The sequence below is a fragment of the Notamacropus eugenii genome, chromosome 2 (assembly GCF_028372415.1).
Source record: "Notamacropus eugenii isolate mMacEug1 chromosome 2, mMacEug1.pri_v2, whole genome shotgun sequence".
NCBI lineage: Eukaryota > Metazoa > Chordata > Mammalia > Diprotodontia > Macropodidae > Notamacropus > Notamacropus eugenii.
This window is the reverse complement of record NC_092873.1, coordinates 467260071-467276932: the sequence shown is the minus strand read 5'-3', so window position 1 is coordinate 467276932 and position 16862 is coordinate 467260071. Positions and strand designations below refer to the sequence as shown.

General features: G+C 37.7%; 1 protein-coding gene across 10 annotated transcripts in view; it reads left to right on the top strand.

Annotated features, from left to right (window-relative positions):
- The window catches only part of RASAL2 (RAS protein activator like 2), a 358420-nt gene that overhangs the window by 303363 nt on the left and 38195 nt on the right, over positions 1–16862 (top strand). For 9 of the 10 annotated variants that reach the window (XM_072648552.1, XM_072648551.1, XM_072648550.1 and 6 more), the window contains one exon: positions 4782–4891. In XM_072648552.1, coding sequence (XP_072504653.1) covers positions 4782–4891 — 110 coding nt within the window. The other variant, XM_072648555.1, reaches the window with a different exon arrangement.

The window sequence follows — 16862 nt, the reverse complement described above, 5'->3', positions numbered from 1 at the left end:
CCACTCACCAGAAAGCCACATCCAAACACAAGAAAGCCAAAGCTATCATAGTAACCAAGAAGTCAATATACATTAGTACTGCAGGGGAGACCACCATTCCCAAGCCTTTCCAAGCAGCTGCTGCCCCCCATAACTCCTTCCCACAAGCAAACACTCACAGTACTAGCTGTCTGCCTGTGTCTTCTCTCTCTTCTGCTCTAACTACTCTCACCAACTTCCTCCCACCTCTGCTCCACCCTTCCTGTTCTACTCATTCACTAAACTCCTCCTATCACATGTGACTTAGACTTCTATGTGATTTAAACAGGTCATATGGACCTAGTAATGGGTGGGAAAGATCCTCAAATTAAATAAAAATACATTAACAATACAATGCCATAAAATTTTTTAAAATTTGGTTCAAATGTGGATCTTTGCATTTCAGTTTTTATTTTTAATATATTATTTTAAATATGAATTTAGTTAATATTTAATAGGTTAAGGCAAATTCAAATGAACTGCTACATTATCAACTCTTCAAATACTTACTGTGTCTACTATATATACTTATATAAATAGTACCTAAAATAATATGATGAAATACAATACTATTTTATTTACTACTAACTTTGTACTCATTTCCTTTTTTGAACCAAGTAAATATTCTTGTGCTTTGAAAATGCATATGCAATTTTCCTTCTATCTATTAACCATTCTTCAATACCTAATCAAACTCTGCCCTCTTTCTCAAAACTTTCCGTAAGCATCCTAACATGCAGAAACCTCAACTTCCTTTGACGTCCTATAGTAATTATCGTTTCTCTAATTCATTTGGCAAATAATTGTGTGCTTTTATGAAAGCTTATCAACTTCTACCTTGAGCTGTTGCAATAATTTATTGTTGTTTAATTTTTTTTAGTATTTCTTGTCTTATCTCCCAATGGATAGGGATAGAGGTAGAAACTAGAGCTGTGATTTCATTGATACAGGAAACTCCCAGAGGAGGAATCTTCTCAGGAATATAAGGTCTTAGAGAAGGGAGCCCTGAAAGGTGAAATGATTTGTCCACAGTCACCCAGACGGTATTTGTCAAAGGCAAACATGAACGCAGGTCTTCATGGCCATGAGGCCCCCAACCTCCTGTGCTGCCCTAGCAGTATTTATCTCTTCAAGTCTATGGTAATTCGCTTGAGGCCAAATATAATACATTGCTGTCTATACTCTGAGCATTTATAAACATTGGTTGACTTTATTTTAGTATTGGTTCTTTTGGAAATTCTTTTTATTTTAGCTTGGAAAATATCAACTCTCTATAAAGCATTATTTTTTCCATTCTATTTTTACCAATCTCCTCATTGACTTATATATTCATGGTTGCACATTGACTAAGTACTTTAAATAGACCACCAAATGCCAACCTTTTCTTTTGAGTATATTTACTAATGCTGAAGCCATCGATATGCTTGATTGTGGAATGGTTCAGTGCATTGCCCAAAGGACCAGCTTTAAACTATTATTCACCTTTTATGTTGTTCAGTCACTTTAGTTTTATTAAATATTTGAAGAGTTTCTCTGAATTCCTACAGCACTTAACTATTCCCTAATTGTTCCTTAATTGTTGTATGTTCATTTTATCGCCCCAACTAAATTACGGTCTCATTGAGGATCAAGACCATTACTTTTTTCAATCAAAAAATAATTGTTTAATGTTTACCATATGCAATTAACTGTGCCTAAGGTTTGGGGGATAACAACAGAAAAATAAAATCTCCAGGAAGTAACAATGAAAGTAAGGAAGACAAGGCATTAGAAAGAAAATTAATAGGAAGAAAGGTAAAAAGAAAAAAATGGTGTGTCATTTTACTTGGGTTACCTTTGAATTATTTAAATCTAAGCAGGAAAGTGAAACTTCAACCTAGTACTTCAGGAGGGACTTGTAGTGAAAATGACAGCCCTAAAGGACATGTCGGCAAAGTTCTATCACAGAATCAAACTTATTTGGGACTTTAAACAGTGCTGGGAAAGAGCTTGTTTTTATGTTGGAAACAGAGAGGGGAGGGAGCACTTGTGTGTTAGAGATGATTTAAAAAGATAAAGAGTTGAGAGGGAAAAGAGCTGGCAGACAGTGTTAAATTAAGTATAGAAAGCAAGTATAAATTCTGGTGTAGTAATCAAATAAACCAAGCATGTATTGAACTTAGTATGAAAGTGAAGGGCAGCTAGGTGGCACATTGGATTGGGTGCCAGGCCTGGAGTCAGGAAGACTCATCTTTCTAATCTGGTCAGTTTTTATTGAATCTCTCACAGATTTATATGAAGCATAAGGAGGATTGAAAAGGAACAAATACTTTGTACAAGACCTTTTCCTCTTCCAAGGATAATCAACTTCTCTTAGAACCAAACAACTGAAACAGTCAGATATAGACTGCTTAATTAAATGTAGATATGGGCTTTAAAAATAGCTGATGGAACACTTTTTTTACCTATGTCCTTTCCAGGTGATAAGAACCTTTTCCTCAAGTCTCATGATGTCTTGGAACTGTTGCTAAATTCACTTTTTTAACTGGAATGAATCACTGAAAGTTAGTGTAGTAGAGTCATTAATTTCCTGTTCGCTAATGTGAAGGATGAGCAGTCATAAGGAATCAGGCCTGAGTGTTGCTGTTTGTTTGAAAGGAAAAGATCTCCTTCCCTATTTCCATGAAGGATTTTTCCTTTTCTCCTGCTCTTAAGGGAGCATCAGTGCTGGGATGCAACGGAGTCAGTGTCTCTTATTATCAGCACTGAGGCTTTTGAGAATGGTTGCATAGCAGCAGTTATAGTTCAGTTACCAGACTTGTCCAGATAACAAAGTTAGGTCTTCAGGGATCTGTATTGTTGTTGTTATTTTAACATTATCTGAGTTCCAAAGAAAAATGCAGTTCTAACCAGCAATTCCTAATTCCTAACTTTGTTTTGACAGATAGTAATGAGTATATAATAATTACCAGTATGCTGTTTTAGATTTGTCACTCAAGTATGACAGCCTAGTTGCTTTAACCAACTGGAACTTGGGAAGAATTTTTATGTTTTTACTATTTTTTTTTTTAGATTTGAGGGTGTAGCAATGCAAATTTATTCTTCCTTTTCCTTCCAAACATATACAATCATAATTTTACATTTATATGAAATGACTGATGGAAAGAAAAATTATTCTTCTAATGGTTTCAGTTTAATTCTTGAAATTAGGCCGTAATATGTATTGTACACTATAAACAGACTTAGCTATAATTAGAGAAACAAAGTAGAGTTTGACACTTTCAGAGGAAATGTTTTAAACATTAAAGGGATTACCTAAAACAAATGTGCATAACCCCAAACATTCCATTTTGATTTTCTTAGTTGTTTTTGTTTTTTTTTTTAGTTATCCCATGGCTTTTCTGGTATACATGAAGTAGAGAGATAAGTATGATACAAAGAGAGATATAAAATAACTTGGGTTTTAAAGCAGAAGAACTGATACTATTAATGAAAGTTATCTATTTTGGATATTACTGTGGTTTTGTATTTATGTGATGCTTCTATTCAAGTGTTTTACAAACATCAAGCACTTAACAAAATTTGATAAGACTGTGTCAGATAAACATTTCAAATAATCAAACGACCCTCCCTTTCCACAGGTGCACATTTCCCCCTTTGTTCCCAGAATTCTCTTTCCTCTCTCACACACAGGTATGCATGTACTTTTCGCCAATTACCACCAGAAAAAAAGTCTCAGAGTTCAATAAATGATAACTTTTCCTTGGGAGATTTATTTCTAGTTCATTCTTTTTAACCTCTCTGCATCCTTGAGCACTGTTCATCATTCTGTTCTTTCAGGACACTGCTCTCATCTGGTTCTCTTCCTACCTGTCTGACTGCTCCTTCTCTGTTTCCTTTGCTGGATCTTCATCCACGTCCTACCTACTAACCACAGGTGTCCCTTAGAACTCTGTCCTAGGTCCTCTTTTCTTCACCTTCTAAGCTGCTTCACTTAGCAATATCATCAGTTTCTGTGGATTTAATCGTCATCCTCTATGCTGATGATTCTCATACCTACTTATCTAGCCCTGACTTCTCTGTGGACTTCCGGTCTCATATCTCCAGTTACCTTCCAGACATTTTGAACTGGATGTCCAGCAGACATTAAAGTCAAAATGTCCAAAACTGAAACCCTCTCCACTTCCAGACATCCCTATTGATGTAAAGGGCAATACCATCCACCTAGTCCCTCAGGCTCACAACCTAGGAGTTATCTTGGACTTCCTCACTTTTTCAGTCTCCCCCTCACCCCATATCCAAGCTGTTGCCAAGACCTGCTGATTTCACCTCTGCAACAGCTCTAAAATACATCCCCTTCCCTCCTTTGATACTGTCAACCCTCTAGTGAATGCCTTAATCACCTCTTACCTGGAGCATCGCAGTAGTTGCTGGAGGGTCTGCTTGCCTTAAGTCTCTCCCCACTCCAATTTGTCTTCCATTCAGCCACTAAAGTGAGTACAGTTAATATGAAGACTGAATAAGATGCAAGGAGATGAAAGGGAAAATACTAAAAAATAAAATAAATTTATAGTAGCAGTAATTTTTAAGGGTCTATAAGATGCTTATGGCATAAATTACAATTTGATTTGGACTGACAGATACGTTATAAATCAAACTCTTGTTCTGATATTGATTGCAAATATTTTCACCCATTTTCTACAAAGGGGCCTCTGAAAAGTGGAAGCAAAATTTGATTCTTAAGAATTCCACCATCTTACAATCCCTCTGCCTTTTTGTTTTAGGGATTTTTCAGCAAACGTTTGAAAGGCTCCATAAAGAGGACCAAAAGTCAATCAAAACTTGACAGGAATACAAGTTTCCGACTCCCATCGCTTCGCAACACAGATGACAGGTAGGAGGTTTCTAGAAACAGAGAAGGAGATTTCTGCCTGTGTTTTGGCAAAGAATCTGCTAAGCCTGGAAAACAACATGAAAATGTAAGGAAAAAATGCAATCTATTTAATTCATATGAACATAGTAATTTTTCAGATGTATAACACCATTTTTTTACCCCTTGATCTGTGGCTTATCTAAAAGTTCCTCCAGAAGAATCAGCAGAGCGTAGTAGAAGAAGCACTACACATCAGCAGACAATAACTCATGTTTATGTCATGAGGAGAAGGCTATTCAAGTACTTTCCTCACAATAGTTTTCATCTTAGGTCAGTAGAGCAATTTCCCCCCTTTTCAAAGAAGGACAAGCTGAGTCTTAATACTTACACAACTAATGTCAGAGCCAGGATTTGAATTGAGTTCTTCTGACTCCACGACTAATTGTTTACCCCTCACACCACATTGATATGAGCCAGCCACTAGTTATATCATATTAGGGCAAAGTCATCTTAACCTCACTGTTCTCCAATGTGGAATAGAGGTTGTCTTACCCATCCTACAACTTCCCAATGTTCTTGGGATCCCATGAGATCATGTATGTAAAAGCATTTGAGAAATGGTCAGAAAAGCCATACAAATTTACAGTGTTACTTTATTTATTACAGACTTTATTTTTTTGTTTTGTTTTGTTTTTTTGGATTGTATCGCTGAAGACTGTATAAGCAGCCATCTTAACATGTAAAGTCCAACATTTAGCCAACTTCTTATTGGACATGACAGAGACACATGAACTAAGTGTGTAAACACTTACACAGTTACCTGTGTCACTTGTGATAATTGGACTGTGAGGTGTAAAGCCAAATGTGAGGCACCTTACACATGGCTGTAAAGGAATGATATTTGTTTCCTATGTAGCTCAGTCACTTTACTTTCTAGCCAAATTTCTTATAATGAAAAAATGGGCCCAGATTTCTAGTGGTTGACTCACGCAGAGTTTACTAAAGAGCAAACTAGAACTTCATTAGCAATAGCAGCAAGCTTCTAATTTTGAGCATGTACTTGAGTTTATATTTTATGTTTCACAGGTGCTTATCTCCTTAAAGCTCGTATAGAAATATCAGTGTTTCTAAGCCACTTCATGCTTTCATAGACTGTAGCTTTTATTTTCATTTTACTTGACAAACAACCCCCCCCCCCCCTTTTTTTTCAAAGCATGGGAATCATCAGAGAATTATTGCTCATCTTCTTCTTTTGTAAAAGAAGAAGATGAGACTCACAAAGTTTATAACTTGTCCATTTGTACGTGGTGAGTCTTTGATGAGCTCCAGATTTGTAGTGAAAGATGTGATACAACCTGCAAGTCAAGGCACAGCACACCAGATTGGGAGCCCAAGGATATGGGTTCAAATCTCAGCTCTGCCCAGCAACAGAGCAACAGGGAAGCCTGTTTGACTAAAATGCAGGTTGTGGGAGGGGAAGTAATGCCCACTCAGGTTCAAAAGACAGGTTGCAACGGGTTGTATGAGGTGCTTCTATTTTATCCTAAAGCCAATAGATAGCCACTAGACTTTAGTGAGTACAGCAATCATGGGATCAAAACTGTGCTTAAAGAAAATTACTTTGTCATCATTGGGCAGGTTGAACTGCAGTAGGGAGGGGTTCAAGGCAGGGAGACTAATTAGGCATATGCTGTTCTAATAATCTAGGCAAAAAGTGCTGAGAACCTGAACTAAGGTAGTAGTTATGTAAGTGGAGAGAGAGGATCAGGTGTAAGAGATAATGTGAAGGTAAAAATTCCAAAATTTGGCAACTAATTGGTTGAGGGAGAGTAAGAAATCCAAGAAATACAAACCTGAAACACTGGAAGAGTTCGTGATGCCTTTGACAGGAATAAGGAAGTTTGAAAGAGGGAAGGGTTTAGGGGAAAAGATAATGAATTCAATTTTAAACTGGAGGGTATCCCTGGGACATCCAGTTTGAAATGTATGTGATCACTTTCTTCATGTACCTTTACCTCAGTGTTCTGTGTTTCCATAGTTTTATTCATTCGAGTATCTGAAAATAACCAAAAAACAAGTCATTGAATGGCACAACCTAAAACTATACAGTTTAACCCTTCCACATTACAGGAGTTAGGGGTGTGGCATCCCTGCAGGCTGGAAAATCTAGGTAAAATTTTCTGGCCCTCCCTTCATACCAAAGAAGAAGTCTGAATTTTTTTTCATTTTCTTTTAGGGGGTGTTTATTTGATTTAAGTATTTGGTCAGAGGCTCTGTGTTGTCTACTGGCCTTAACATGTTGTCTACGGCTTCCACAAAACTCCCTCCTAAAATTCCCATTTAATTTCTCATGCCTGTCTACAATATATCAGAGCCACAGTGGGGAAAGTCTTGATGTGGAAGGGATAACTATATCTCAGAAATTTTTCTTTAAAGGAGGAAAGGATGTGCAGCCATGAAAATTTCCCCAAATCCAGTAGCCAATTTAATCAACTCTTTGTATTATTGTGGGTCAGCATTTGGAAGCTTTGTAAAGTGAAAGTTCCTTTTGTTTTTCCTCATCCCTACAACAACTATACATTTCTTTTTAACTTTGCATTAATGTCATCTTTCGTGTTAAAATTAATTGCCTGATTTTATTTTATCATGTTTCATGCAGAAAGAATAAGGCTGAAATGCCAAGAAATTTAATTCACTTCAGGTCTTTAGAGAACTGCTGTTATGTTCTTATGTCATTTTGTAGCCTTTCCACTGGCCTGAATTTATTATTTTGGCCTGTCATATTGTGCTGCTTCAATCAATAAGCTATCTTTTTGTCTAAAATTTAGCGCAGTAAAAGAGTGATCGGAGGTTTAATGTGTCACAGAGCCATTGTTAACCATTTGAATTATAGAGGTCTGACCATCAGGATTCTGTAAAACCCAAAACAAAGGAAAAACCAACACACCATAGTCTTCCCTTTCTGAGGATGTCCTCACTGTAATTTAAGCATGTTATAAAACAACAACAAAAACCAAACCAAACCCTGAGTCTTTTTGCTTTCTGGCCACCTGGTACCGTGCAGAAATGCTCCTGTGAATTACTTGACTCGTCACGGGCAGTCTCATAGATGTAACTAAAGATCTGTCAGAAATCTCTGTTGTCCAAGCCAATAGCAAGTATACCTTTTTTGTTACCAAATACATGAAATTTCAGGGCAAGGGAGCAGGGGTGGAGATGATAAGCAGGACAGATTGGATGGAAATTCTCAAATCAAGAGAGCTGGAATCAGTCAAGCAACATCCTCATTCTGTACCCTGTTCACTTTACTTTTCCCTGACTTCAAAGGAGTCAGCTATTCTGTCTCACTGGAGTGTCAGGAAGATAGTCAAGTGGGGATTGTAATGTGTCTTGAGTTCTTTAAAAGAGAACTTTAGATAGCTAAAAGTTGTATTGCCTGTGCTCCTAACATTTTTAAAAAGATAAAATTATTTTCATTTGGACTAAAGTACTAGTTTAAGATGGCAGAAAGACATTTCAAGATGAGTTTTTTTCTTCCTGTGTAAGGGTTGCTGCTTATGGTCCATTTTCTATTCACAATACCACTGGCTTTTTTAGTAAACAGCCTTCATTGAGTTGAATAGACCGTAAAGGCTCCAGGTCTGTCTTGCCAATGATCCATAAATGATAAATTCTGTGACTCAGGTCCTGATGGGATTTGGCACTGCTGCTCTCTGAAGGGTCAATGTATAATGATCCACATGCTCAGAAATCTCTATGTGGAGTACATGTACAAGAATTATAATTTTCCAAATTATCAGCATTTCTAAATACTTGTAATAATTATTTCTATAATTGCCTAGAGAGTCATTAAGTTCCACCAAAACTCTAAAACCATTTATGTAAGGAATTGGCCTTTATAGAATTCTGAAGAATCAGCAGTATTTTCCCATTACTGTTTCACACTCAAGGAAGATTTGAACGGTAGCACTTCCTCTCATTCCTGCTATAACATTCCTTCCATCTGGTCAAAACTAGTAGGAATACAAAACCAGTGGCCACACAACAACCAATAGTCCTCTAGCCATTCAATATTTGCATGTCAAATGTCAGTCTCCCTCCAGAAAACCAGATTAAGATTACCAGATAAATGGGGTACCTATGACTATTAAAATTATAGCCTTCTAAATGCCATTTTCTCATTGCACAAAATTGATAATACAAATATTTTAAAGTTGTTCACCTTTATGTGGTTCTCTTCCAAAACAACCAAGTGTCTTGAAAAGCTTTGTTGATATGTGGGTGCAAGATACTAAAATGTATGGCTTTCATTGGCAATAAAAACTTAGAAGAACATTAATCAGATTCTGGGTTTTACTTCACTTGCAAAAAATAGGATTTTAAGCAAGCTTATGTGTATGTAGATGATCTTTGACTATGGAGATAAGGAGCTTTCTGTGAGAGGCAGCAAGAGCTGAGCTCTACATCCTGCCTCTGACACATTATGGGCTCTGTGACCTGGGCAAGTACTTGACCCTGTCAATCCTCCAGCAACTTTCCAAGATTATATATTGTAGAACAGGTCCCAACCTCCATTGGCAGACAGAGTTCTCAATACCAAAGCAGCCACAGGTCTGGTTTAAAAATAAAAAGACCCCCAACTAAATATTCTTTTTCAAATTAAACAGTCCCAGTTAAACATCGTATGGTGTAGTCTTTGACTCCTTCACTGTCTGTCACCCTTCAAGGTGCACGTCTAAACTCTAGCACGCCTGTATCCCATGTAAAATATGGTACCTGTGTTTGAATGTAATACTCCATGTGTCTGAACAATGTAGATCAAGACTGTTCGACTCAGTAAGTGTTTATTATGGCCTTACTGTGTCTGAGGCACGTGATACCTGCTGGTGACACAGAGACAGAAAACTTAAAAACTACCCCCGCCCCTTAAGGAGCTTACATTTTGCTTTTATCCTTTCATAATTGTACTTTAAAATTGCATTAACTTTTTTAGCAACTGCTTAATATATTAGACTAACATTAAGTTTGTAGATAACTTCAACTTTCCAGGTCTAACCACGTTTCCTCCCATTCTGAACTTGTGAATGAGGTTTGTGAACCTACATGAAGATTTCAGTTCCACGTTTCAATTCACAATTGAAGCAAATGCTTCTAGCTTTAGTACCGTTGTATCCTGATACATCAGGTGATTGAAATAGATTAAAAAAGGGCACCCATCCCATGACTTTAGATTAAAGGGTATACTATTACATAGATTTGCCCACCTACCACCAGTATGGTTCCCATTCTCCCTGCCTTGACTCCGTTTCCTGTGTATTTCCTTGTGCCTAGTGAGAAACCCTTGCCTGTATATTTACACAATGCTTATCCCTGGATCCTCCAACCTGGTCTGAATTTCTAAATACTGATCTTTATATATTCAGACAAGACCTAGATACCAACCCCAGCTTACCTACTTAGTATCTATACGTTGCCCTTTCTGATTTGGCCTAACACCCCAGATTCCAATTTTATCTTTCTTCTCACCTCATCACAATTTTTCCATCATCAGAAATTATTAAGCTCCTCTTCTACATGGTGATTGGCTTGTCACTCTTATCCTTTAGTTTTTGGACTCTGGGTATTCACTGGAAGCTCAGTTTCTTTTCCGTCTCAGGTGAGCTGCCAATATGTGTATATTTCACATTATGTGAATGCAGCGTAAAATCACACAATGGCATTTTGTTTTGCTGTTCTAAGAATTTAAGAGTTTTTGAGGAAGTAGAAATTCTTGCATTGTATTGGACCCTTGTATCTGTATCAAAAAAAGACACATATATCAAGTTAAAGTAGAGTGCATGATCCCTGCCTTTATGGAGCTTTTGAATTGAGGATTGCTAAATTAATTAGAAACTAATTCTAAAATAATTAGGAAGGTAACATAATATCTGAAATAGGTGAAGAACATCTGACAAGCAAGTGCAAAATTGTATTATAAATTACACATAAGTGGCTGAGTAATGAATGCCATCCTAGAAAGATTTGATTACGCTAGTTGATATAGAAGAATTTTATCTGTTAGGCTATTAGGAACATTATAAGTTCTTCCAGTGAAGGAGGTACATGAATAAAACCATGTTTGGTAAATGTTATCATTCACCAGAGTGTAGTTAGTACTGAAAAGTGGGATAACAGGAAACCATTTCACTACCTAAGGAATGTAGTGATAGGAACCTGGGTAAGTGTAGTTGCTGCAAAAATGGGGAAAAAAATGGCTGTCTAATCACAAATATTGCAGAGGAAGAATCAGTAGGACTCAGTAAATGACTAGACATGGAAGTCAGTAATTTATAAATATTAAAGTGGAATGCAAAATAATGGTCTGGATATCATGAGAATTTTTCCAAAATTATATTTCGAGTCTTTCAATAAGTTTCACCAGAAAACATAGGGTTTACCTTACCAATATGTCCCAACCTATTTGTAGCACCCCTTTATCCAACTTTGTTTTTAGTTTTAGGAGCTCAATCTCAAGCCTCCTGTGTCATCCCTGTCTCTTGGCTTTCAAAAGATGATCAATTTATCCATTTCCGATAGAAGGTGGGATTCTAATTCAGACTTGAAGGAAGCCAGAGAAACAAGAAAGTGGAGATGAAGAGGGAGGGCATTTCAGGCATGGGGACTGCCAGTAAAAATTCCCAGAGCCAGAAGATGGAGTGTCATGCAAGAAACTACAAGAAGACTGGTATTACTGGATCACAGAGTAAGCTTGAGGGGAAGAATGTAGGGTAATAAGAAGACTGGAGAGGGAAGAGGAAAGAGGGATGGGGACAACAGATTACAGGGACTTTGAACACCAAACAGAAGATTTTATATTTGATCCTGTGGGTAATAAGGAGCTATTGGAGTTGATTGAGCAGAGGAGTGACATGGTCAGACCTGCTTTAGGAAGATAATTTTGCCATCTGAATGAAGGATGAACTGGAGTGGGGAGAGACTTGTAGCAAGCAGACCAACTAAGAGACTATTGCAGTAGTCCCGGGGTGAAGTGATGAGAGCCTGTACCAAATAGTGGCCATATCAGAGGAGAGAAGAGCACATATGTAAGAGATATTACAAAGGTGTGATTCAGAGGAGTTGAAAATGACACCTACTTTGTGAATCTGGGCAACTGAAAAAATGGTCTTGCCCTCCATAGCACTAGTACATTTAGGAAGAGGGGTGAGTTTAGGGAGAAAGGTGAGTTTAATTTTGGACATGTCAAGTTTAAGATGTCTACAAGACATTCAGTTTGAGATGTCCTATAGGCAGTTATCATCATTGCAAGACTTCAGGACTAAAGGTTAGATCTAGAAAAGTAAATTTGAGAATTATCTGCACAGAGATGATAATTGAACCTGTGGGGGCTAAGGAGATCACTAAGTGAAATAACATATAGGGAGAAGAGAAAAGGGCCAAGGACAGAGTCTTATGGGCCACAGTTGGCTTTTGTGACCTTAATGAAGATCCAGCAAAGGAGACAGAGAAGGATCAGTCAGAAAGGTAGAAGGAGAACCAGGAGAGAGTGGTGTCCTAGATACCTAGAGAGAAGAATATCAAGAAGATGGGGGTTGATGGTATTGAAGGCTGCAGAGAGTTCAAGAAGGACAATGATTGAGAAAAGACCATTACATTTGGCACTCCAGAAATCATTCGTAACATTGGAGAGAGCAGTTGCAGTTAAATGTCGATGTCAGAAACCAGAATTGAAGGCACCAACTATAGACAACCTTCTCCAGAAGTCTAGTCACAAAAGTGAGGAGAGATGTGGGATGATAGCTAGCTTTAGCAAAAATGGATGGATCAAGCAGCTAGTGCTAGAGTTAGTATTTAAGCCTAGGTCTCCTGATTCTAAATTGAATTTTCTTTCAACTATATTATGCTGCCTTTCTGAGTGATCTGCAGAGAGGAGAGAGCATTGAGGGAAATTGAAACATGGGAATAATGTATTAGACTGCGAGGGGGCAGGAAAAGGGTTAGAATCTCTGGGATGGGGAGGAGAGTATGATCAGAGGAGTCCGTAACCAAGGAAGGAATTGGTTCAGGTAGATTTCCAGCGTCAAAGGAGTTTGGCTATAGGGTGGAGTCCTCTCAGGGCCTTAGGCAGTTCCCATGAGGTGACCAGTATTTGGGTGTTATGATGCCATAGCTTCTCTCTGAAATGGTGTTACTTAAGTATAAACATAGTTGAAGAGAGGTGACCTGTTTAACTAAATGTCTTCCTTAGTCTCCCTATGTTTCTGACCTTATGATACAGATATATGCCTATATGTATAGAATTTGCGTGTGTGTGTGTGTGTGTGTGTGTGTGTGTGTGAATAGTGAATTACTTAAAGCAAAAACTATTGAGGATATTTTAGAGGGGACTCCCAGTCAGGTATTAGTGAATTATCTCTGGGGTTCCTTCCCACTCTGAGATTCTGTGACTTTTAGGAATTGGTCCTTGGTGTTTATCTTTGCTGTAAGAATTTGTTCAGTGTAGCACACAAGTCATATGTCTTTGTGGCCCATCCCTGTATTATTAGATCATTATCCTACCTTCATCACTAAGTGTAGGTTCCTTAAAACTATTCCATAAATACTTTTTGGTCTTTGGTTGTTTTTTGTTATTATTATTATTTTAAATTTTAAAGGAGGTTGGACAGGAAAAATAAGCATAGAACATAAACAAATAGGCCTTTTACTGCAGGCCTACCAATGGAGATAATTTTGTCATGAACCTCAGGCTATCTTTGATTTTTTTGAAAACAAAGAGCTCTCTCAAATTAAAAGATGGTGTAAAGGGACTACAGCAGGGAAGTAAATAGGATTCCACACAAGAAGATCCCACACAAATCTTCATTGGAAGACCAAACAGACCAAGTGTAAATAGAGGGCTAACTAAAAATAGCATTTTCTTTAAGAATAGCTAAGGTAGCCTTCAAAAAACAGAATCAAGGACTTAGAGCTATGAGCAGGCAGCTCAGTGTCTTCCACACAGAATACATTTAATAAATGTTTGTTGAATTTAATTGAATATATTCCAGTGTCCTCAATTTAGAGATAAGAAAACTTGAGTCTACCAAATGTTAAATGATTTTTCTAAGGTCACATAAGTAGCAAGTAGCAGAGGCAAGATTTGAACCCAGGCACTACGCTATGGATAGAGTAAAACTCATTAAGTTTCTGAAACTGGAGTAATGGCATACACCATTTTGTTCATTGCTCTCTGGACAATTTTTAAGCAAAGGGAGATCCTTTAGCAATAAAACATAGCCTCTAGAAATACCCCAATGCACTGCTAGAAAAGCGCACCTGTGCCTACTGCTTTAGCTGAGGAATTCAGTTTAGCAGAGTTGGGGCATCATAACTGCAAAGTTCAGCAGAAATTCTGCATTAGAATCCAGGATCTCATCATTGATTTGGTGTTGTCAATAAGCATTTTAAATGGAAAATTTTCCTGAATTTGGAACTGAATCAGTAAATATGTAGCAGATTCAGCTAACACATCTAAGCATTCACTGTCAGACACCTTTAATGCCAGAAGGCTTGAAAAAAATGGGTTTTAATTGGGCAGTTAAACTGTGAAAATCCAGCTGTGTTTTCCTTTTCATGAGCACTAATCAGAGTTCTTCATCAGTCTACCCAATGGTATGTTTTCATTCAAAGGATCTTTTTGGTTTTTAAGACTGATTTCAGATGGGGACAGGGTTAAAGAAATATCTTATCCACTGTGGTGAGTAATTGAAAGCTTTTTCTTTGTAGCTTGTCTTTTAAGTAGGTCAGGAACAGCAAGCCGTCTCTATTGCAAACACAATTTGATTTTAACTCTTCCTTATTTATCGCAAATTTATACCTTGGTATTGCATGGAAATAAAAGCGTTTTAATATTTCTGCTGATATTAAAAACCAAGGTATACACAACCGAGTATCCTTAGAAACAAAGTCACCCCTGGAAAACACTCAAGCCCAGAGAGAGTCAGAGTGAAAGTGTGGATTGTGATACTTGGGTTTGAGGAGGATGACAGCAACAATCCCTGATAGCTATTGTCGTTCAAGGTTTCAGATCACTTTACAAATATTATCTCATTTGGTCCTCACAGCAGCCTTAGGCAGTGACCGGGATCATTGTTATTATTCCCATTTTACAGGTGAAGAAACCGAGGCAAGCAGAGGTTAAGTGACCTTCCCAGGGTCACGCAGCTAGGAAGTACCTGAGACAGGTTTTAAATTCAGGGCTTCCTTACTCTAAGCTGACCACCTCACTGCTTCAGTAGTTCAGTAATCTTATGGCATTTTATGATTTACTGTTCATATTCAAACCATAAATGGTTGGGGTAGTGTTAAAACAAAGTTTGGCACTGTGCCTTCCTAGAAATCTAGGCCCAGGTGACCAATTAGACTTATATGAGAAATTTTGAAGTTAAAATTATTCCCCCAATCCTCCCAGTCCTGATTTTCACTAAAGGAGTAAATATAGAACAGGGGTTACCCAAAGCTACAGAAACTCCCAGAGTTTTTTTTTTTTTAATTCAGATTAAAAATGAAATTATATTGGAAAATATAAGGGCAAATCAATGTCATTTAAATCCTCCTTTGGCTTGATAATGAAGCTGTTGAATAGAAAGACTTGCATAATCCAACAATCCCCAGACCTGCCTTACTGTCTTGTCTTTTGTAAACTGACTTCTCTGCCTTTCCCTCTTCCTTCGCAAAGACAGGAAAACAATGCAGTTTTTCCAATAACTTTCTACTAATGCTGGAAAGGTTTTTTTTTTTTATAATGATTTGGAATGTAATCATGGTTTATATAAGTACGTATATATTTATATATGCTTATTGTACCCATCTGCTGGATAAGAGGAGAATTGTCTTTTGACTATTACAAATGAGAATCTTGGAGAAAACATTGATTATTAATTCCTTCAGATTGCGTGGTTATGATTAGCTGTGTGGTAGCTAACCTGTACTATTAGGAATAACCAAAAGAACCAAATAGAAATATGTATACATTGAAAATGTAAATTGAAAGATTTTGTCCACCTTTCCCCCAGTAATAGATCATGTGTAGCTTCTCTAATTTAGGGTAAAATAATGTTAGTAGATGTTAGTAAAAGATGTTAGATGTTAATAAATAGATATTAGTAAAAGGTTTAGCTTCCAAGGTGGGATTATGATATCTCCTGAGAAAGGGTGCCCAGCATGGGGGCTGGGGTTGTATAGTATCACAGGAAGGTAGTTAAATAAAACTTCGTGGATTTATTTCTTAGCATTTTGGAAAGAAGTTTTTTAAACCCCCTTCTTCCTCTATCCCAGTGTTATCAGAGATCCAATAAACTTGTTAACCAGGAGGTAGGTAGATGGGAGCTTAATCCTTATTTCCTTGTTTCAGAAGGTCACCTCTGCTGCTTTTACAAACACACTCCCTGAGCCCTTCTGCCTTCAGGTCTAATCTCCTTATAGGTGCAGCACCATGGCAACAAGCCCAGCCCTGAGCACGCTGGGCACGCTGGGCACGCCAGGAGCCTTGTTTGTGTTACCTGAGGGCCAGGACGCAGCCTGAGCCGGAGAGGAAAAGACCGTCCCTTACTGCCCCGCCTTTTGGGATGAGGGGGGATTTTTTTCCTTCAGTCTTTGTTCCTGCTCAGCTTCTAATGAAGGCTTGAAATAACTCCTGGGAAAGAAAAGACCTCTCAGTCATGAAGAGCGGCAGAAAGATTCTCTTCCTCTGATGCCTCTCTTCTGAACAGAGACTTGACTTCTGAAATGTAGTTCAGAAAACAAATTGGGGGACCGGGACATGTGGCACCGCCATGATTTGGGGTTGCACTGCCAGGTGGCTGTACAGTTGCTTCATGTAGGTGGATGATTAATTTATTTGAAATAAAATGTGTGGTCTATTTAGAAAATAGAGAAATGTAATTATGTGAAGACTTTTAAAAGAAGCCTCTTGCTTATCCTGCTTCCATTTTAAGTATGCCATATTCCTTCCTGC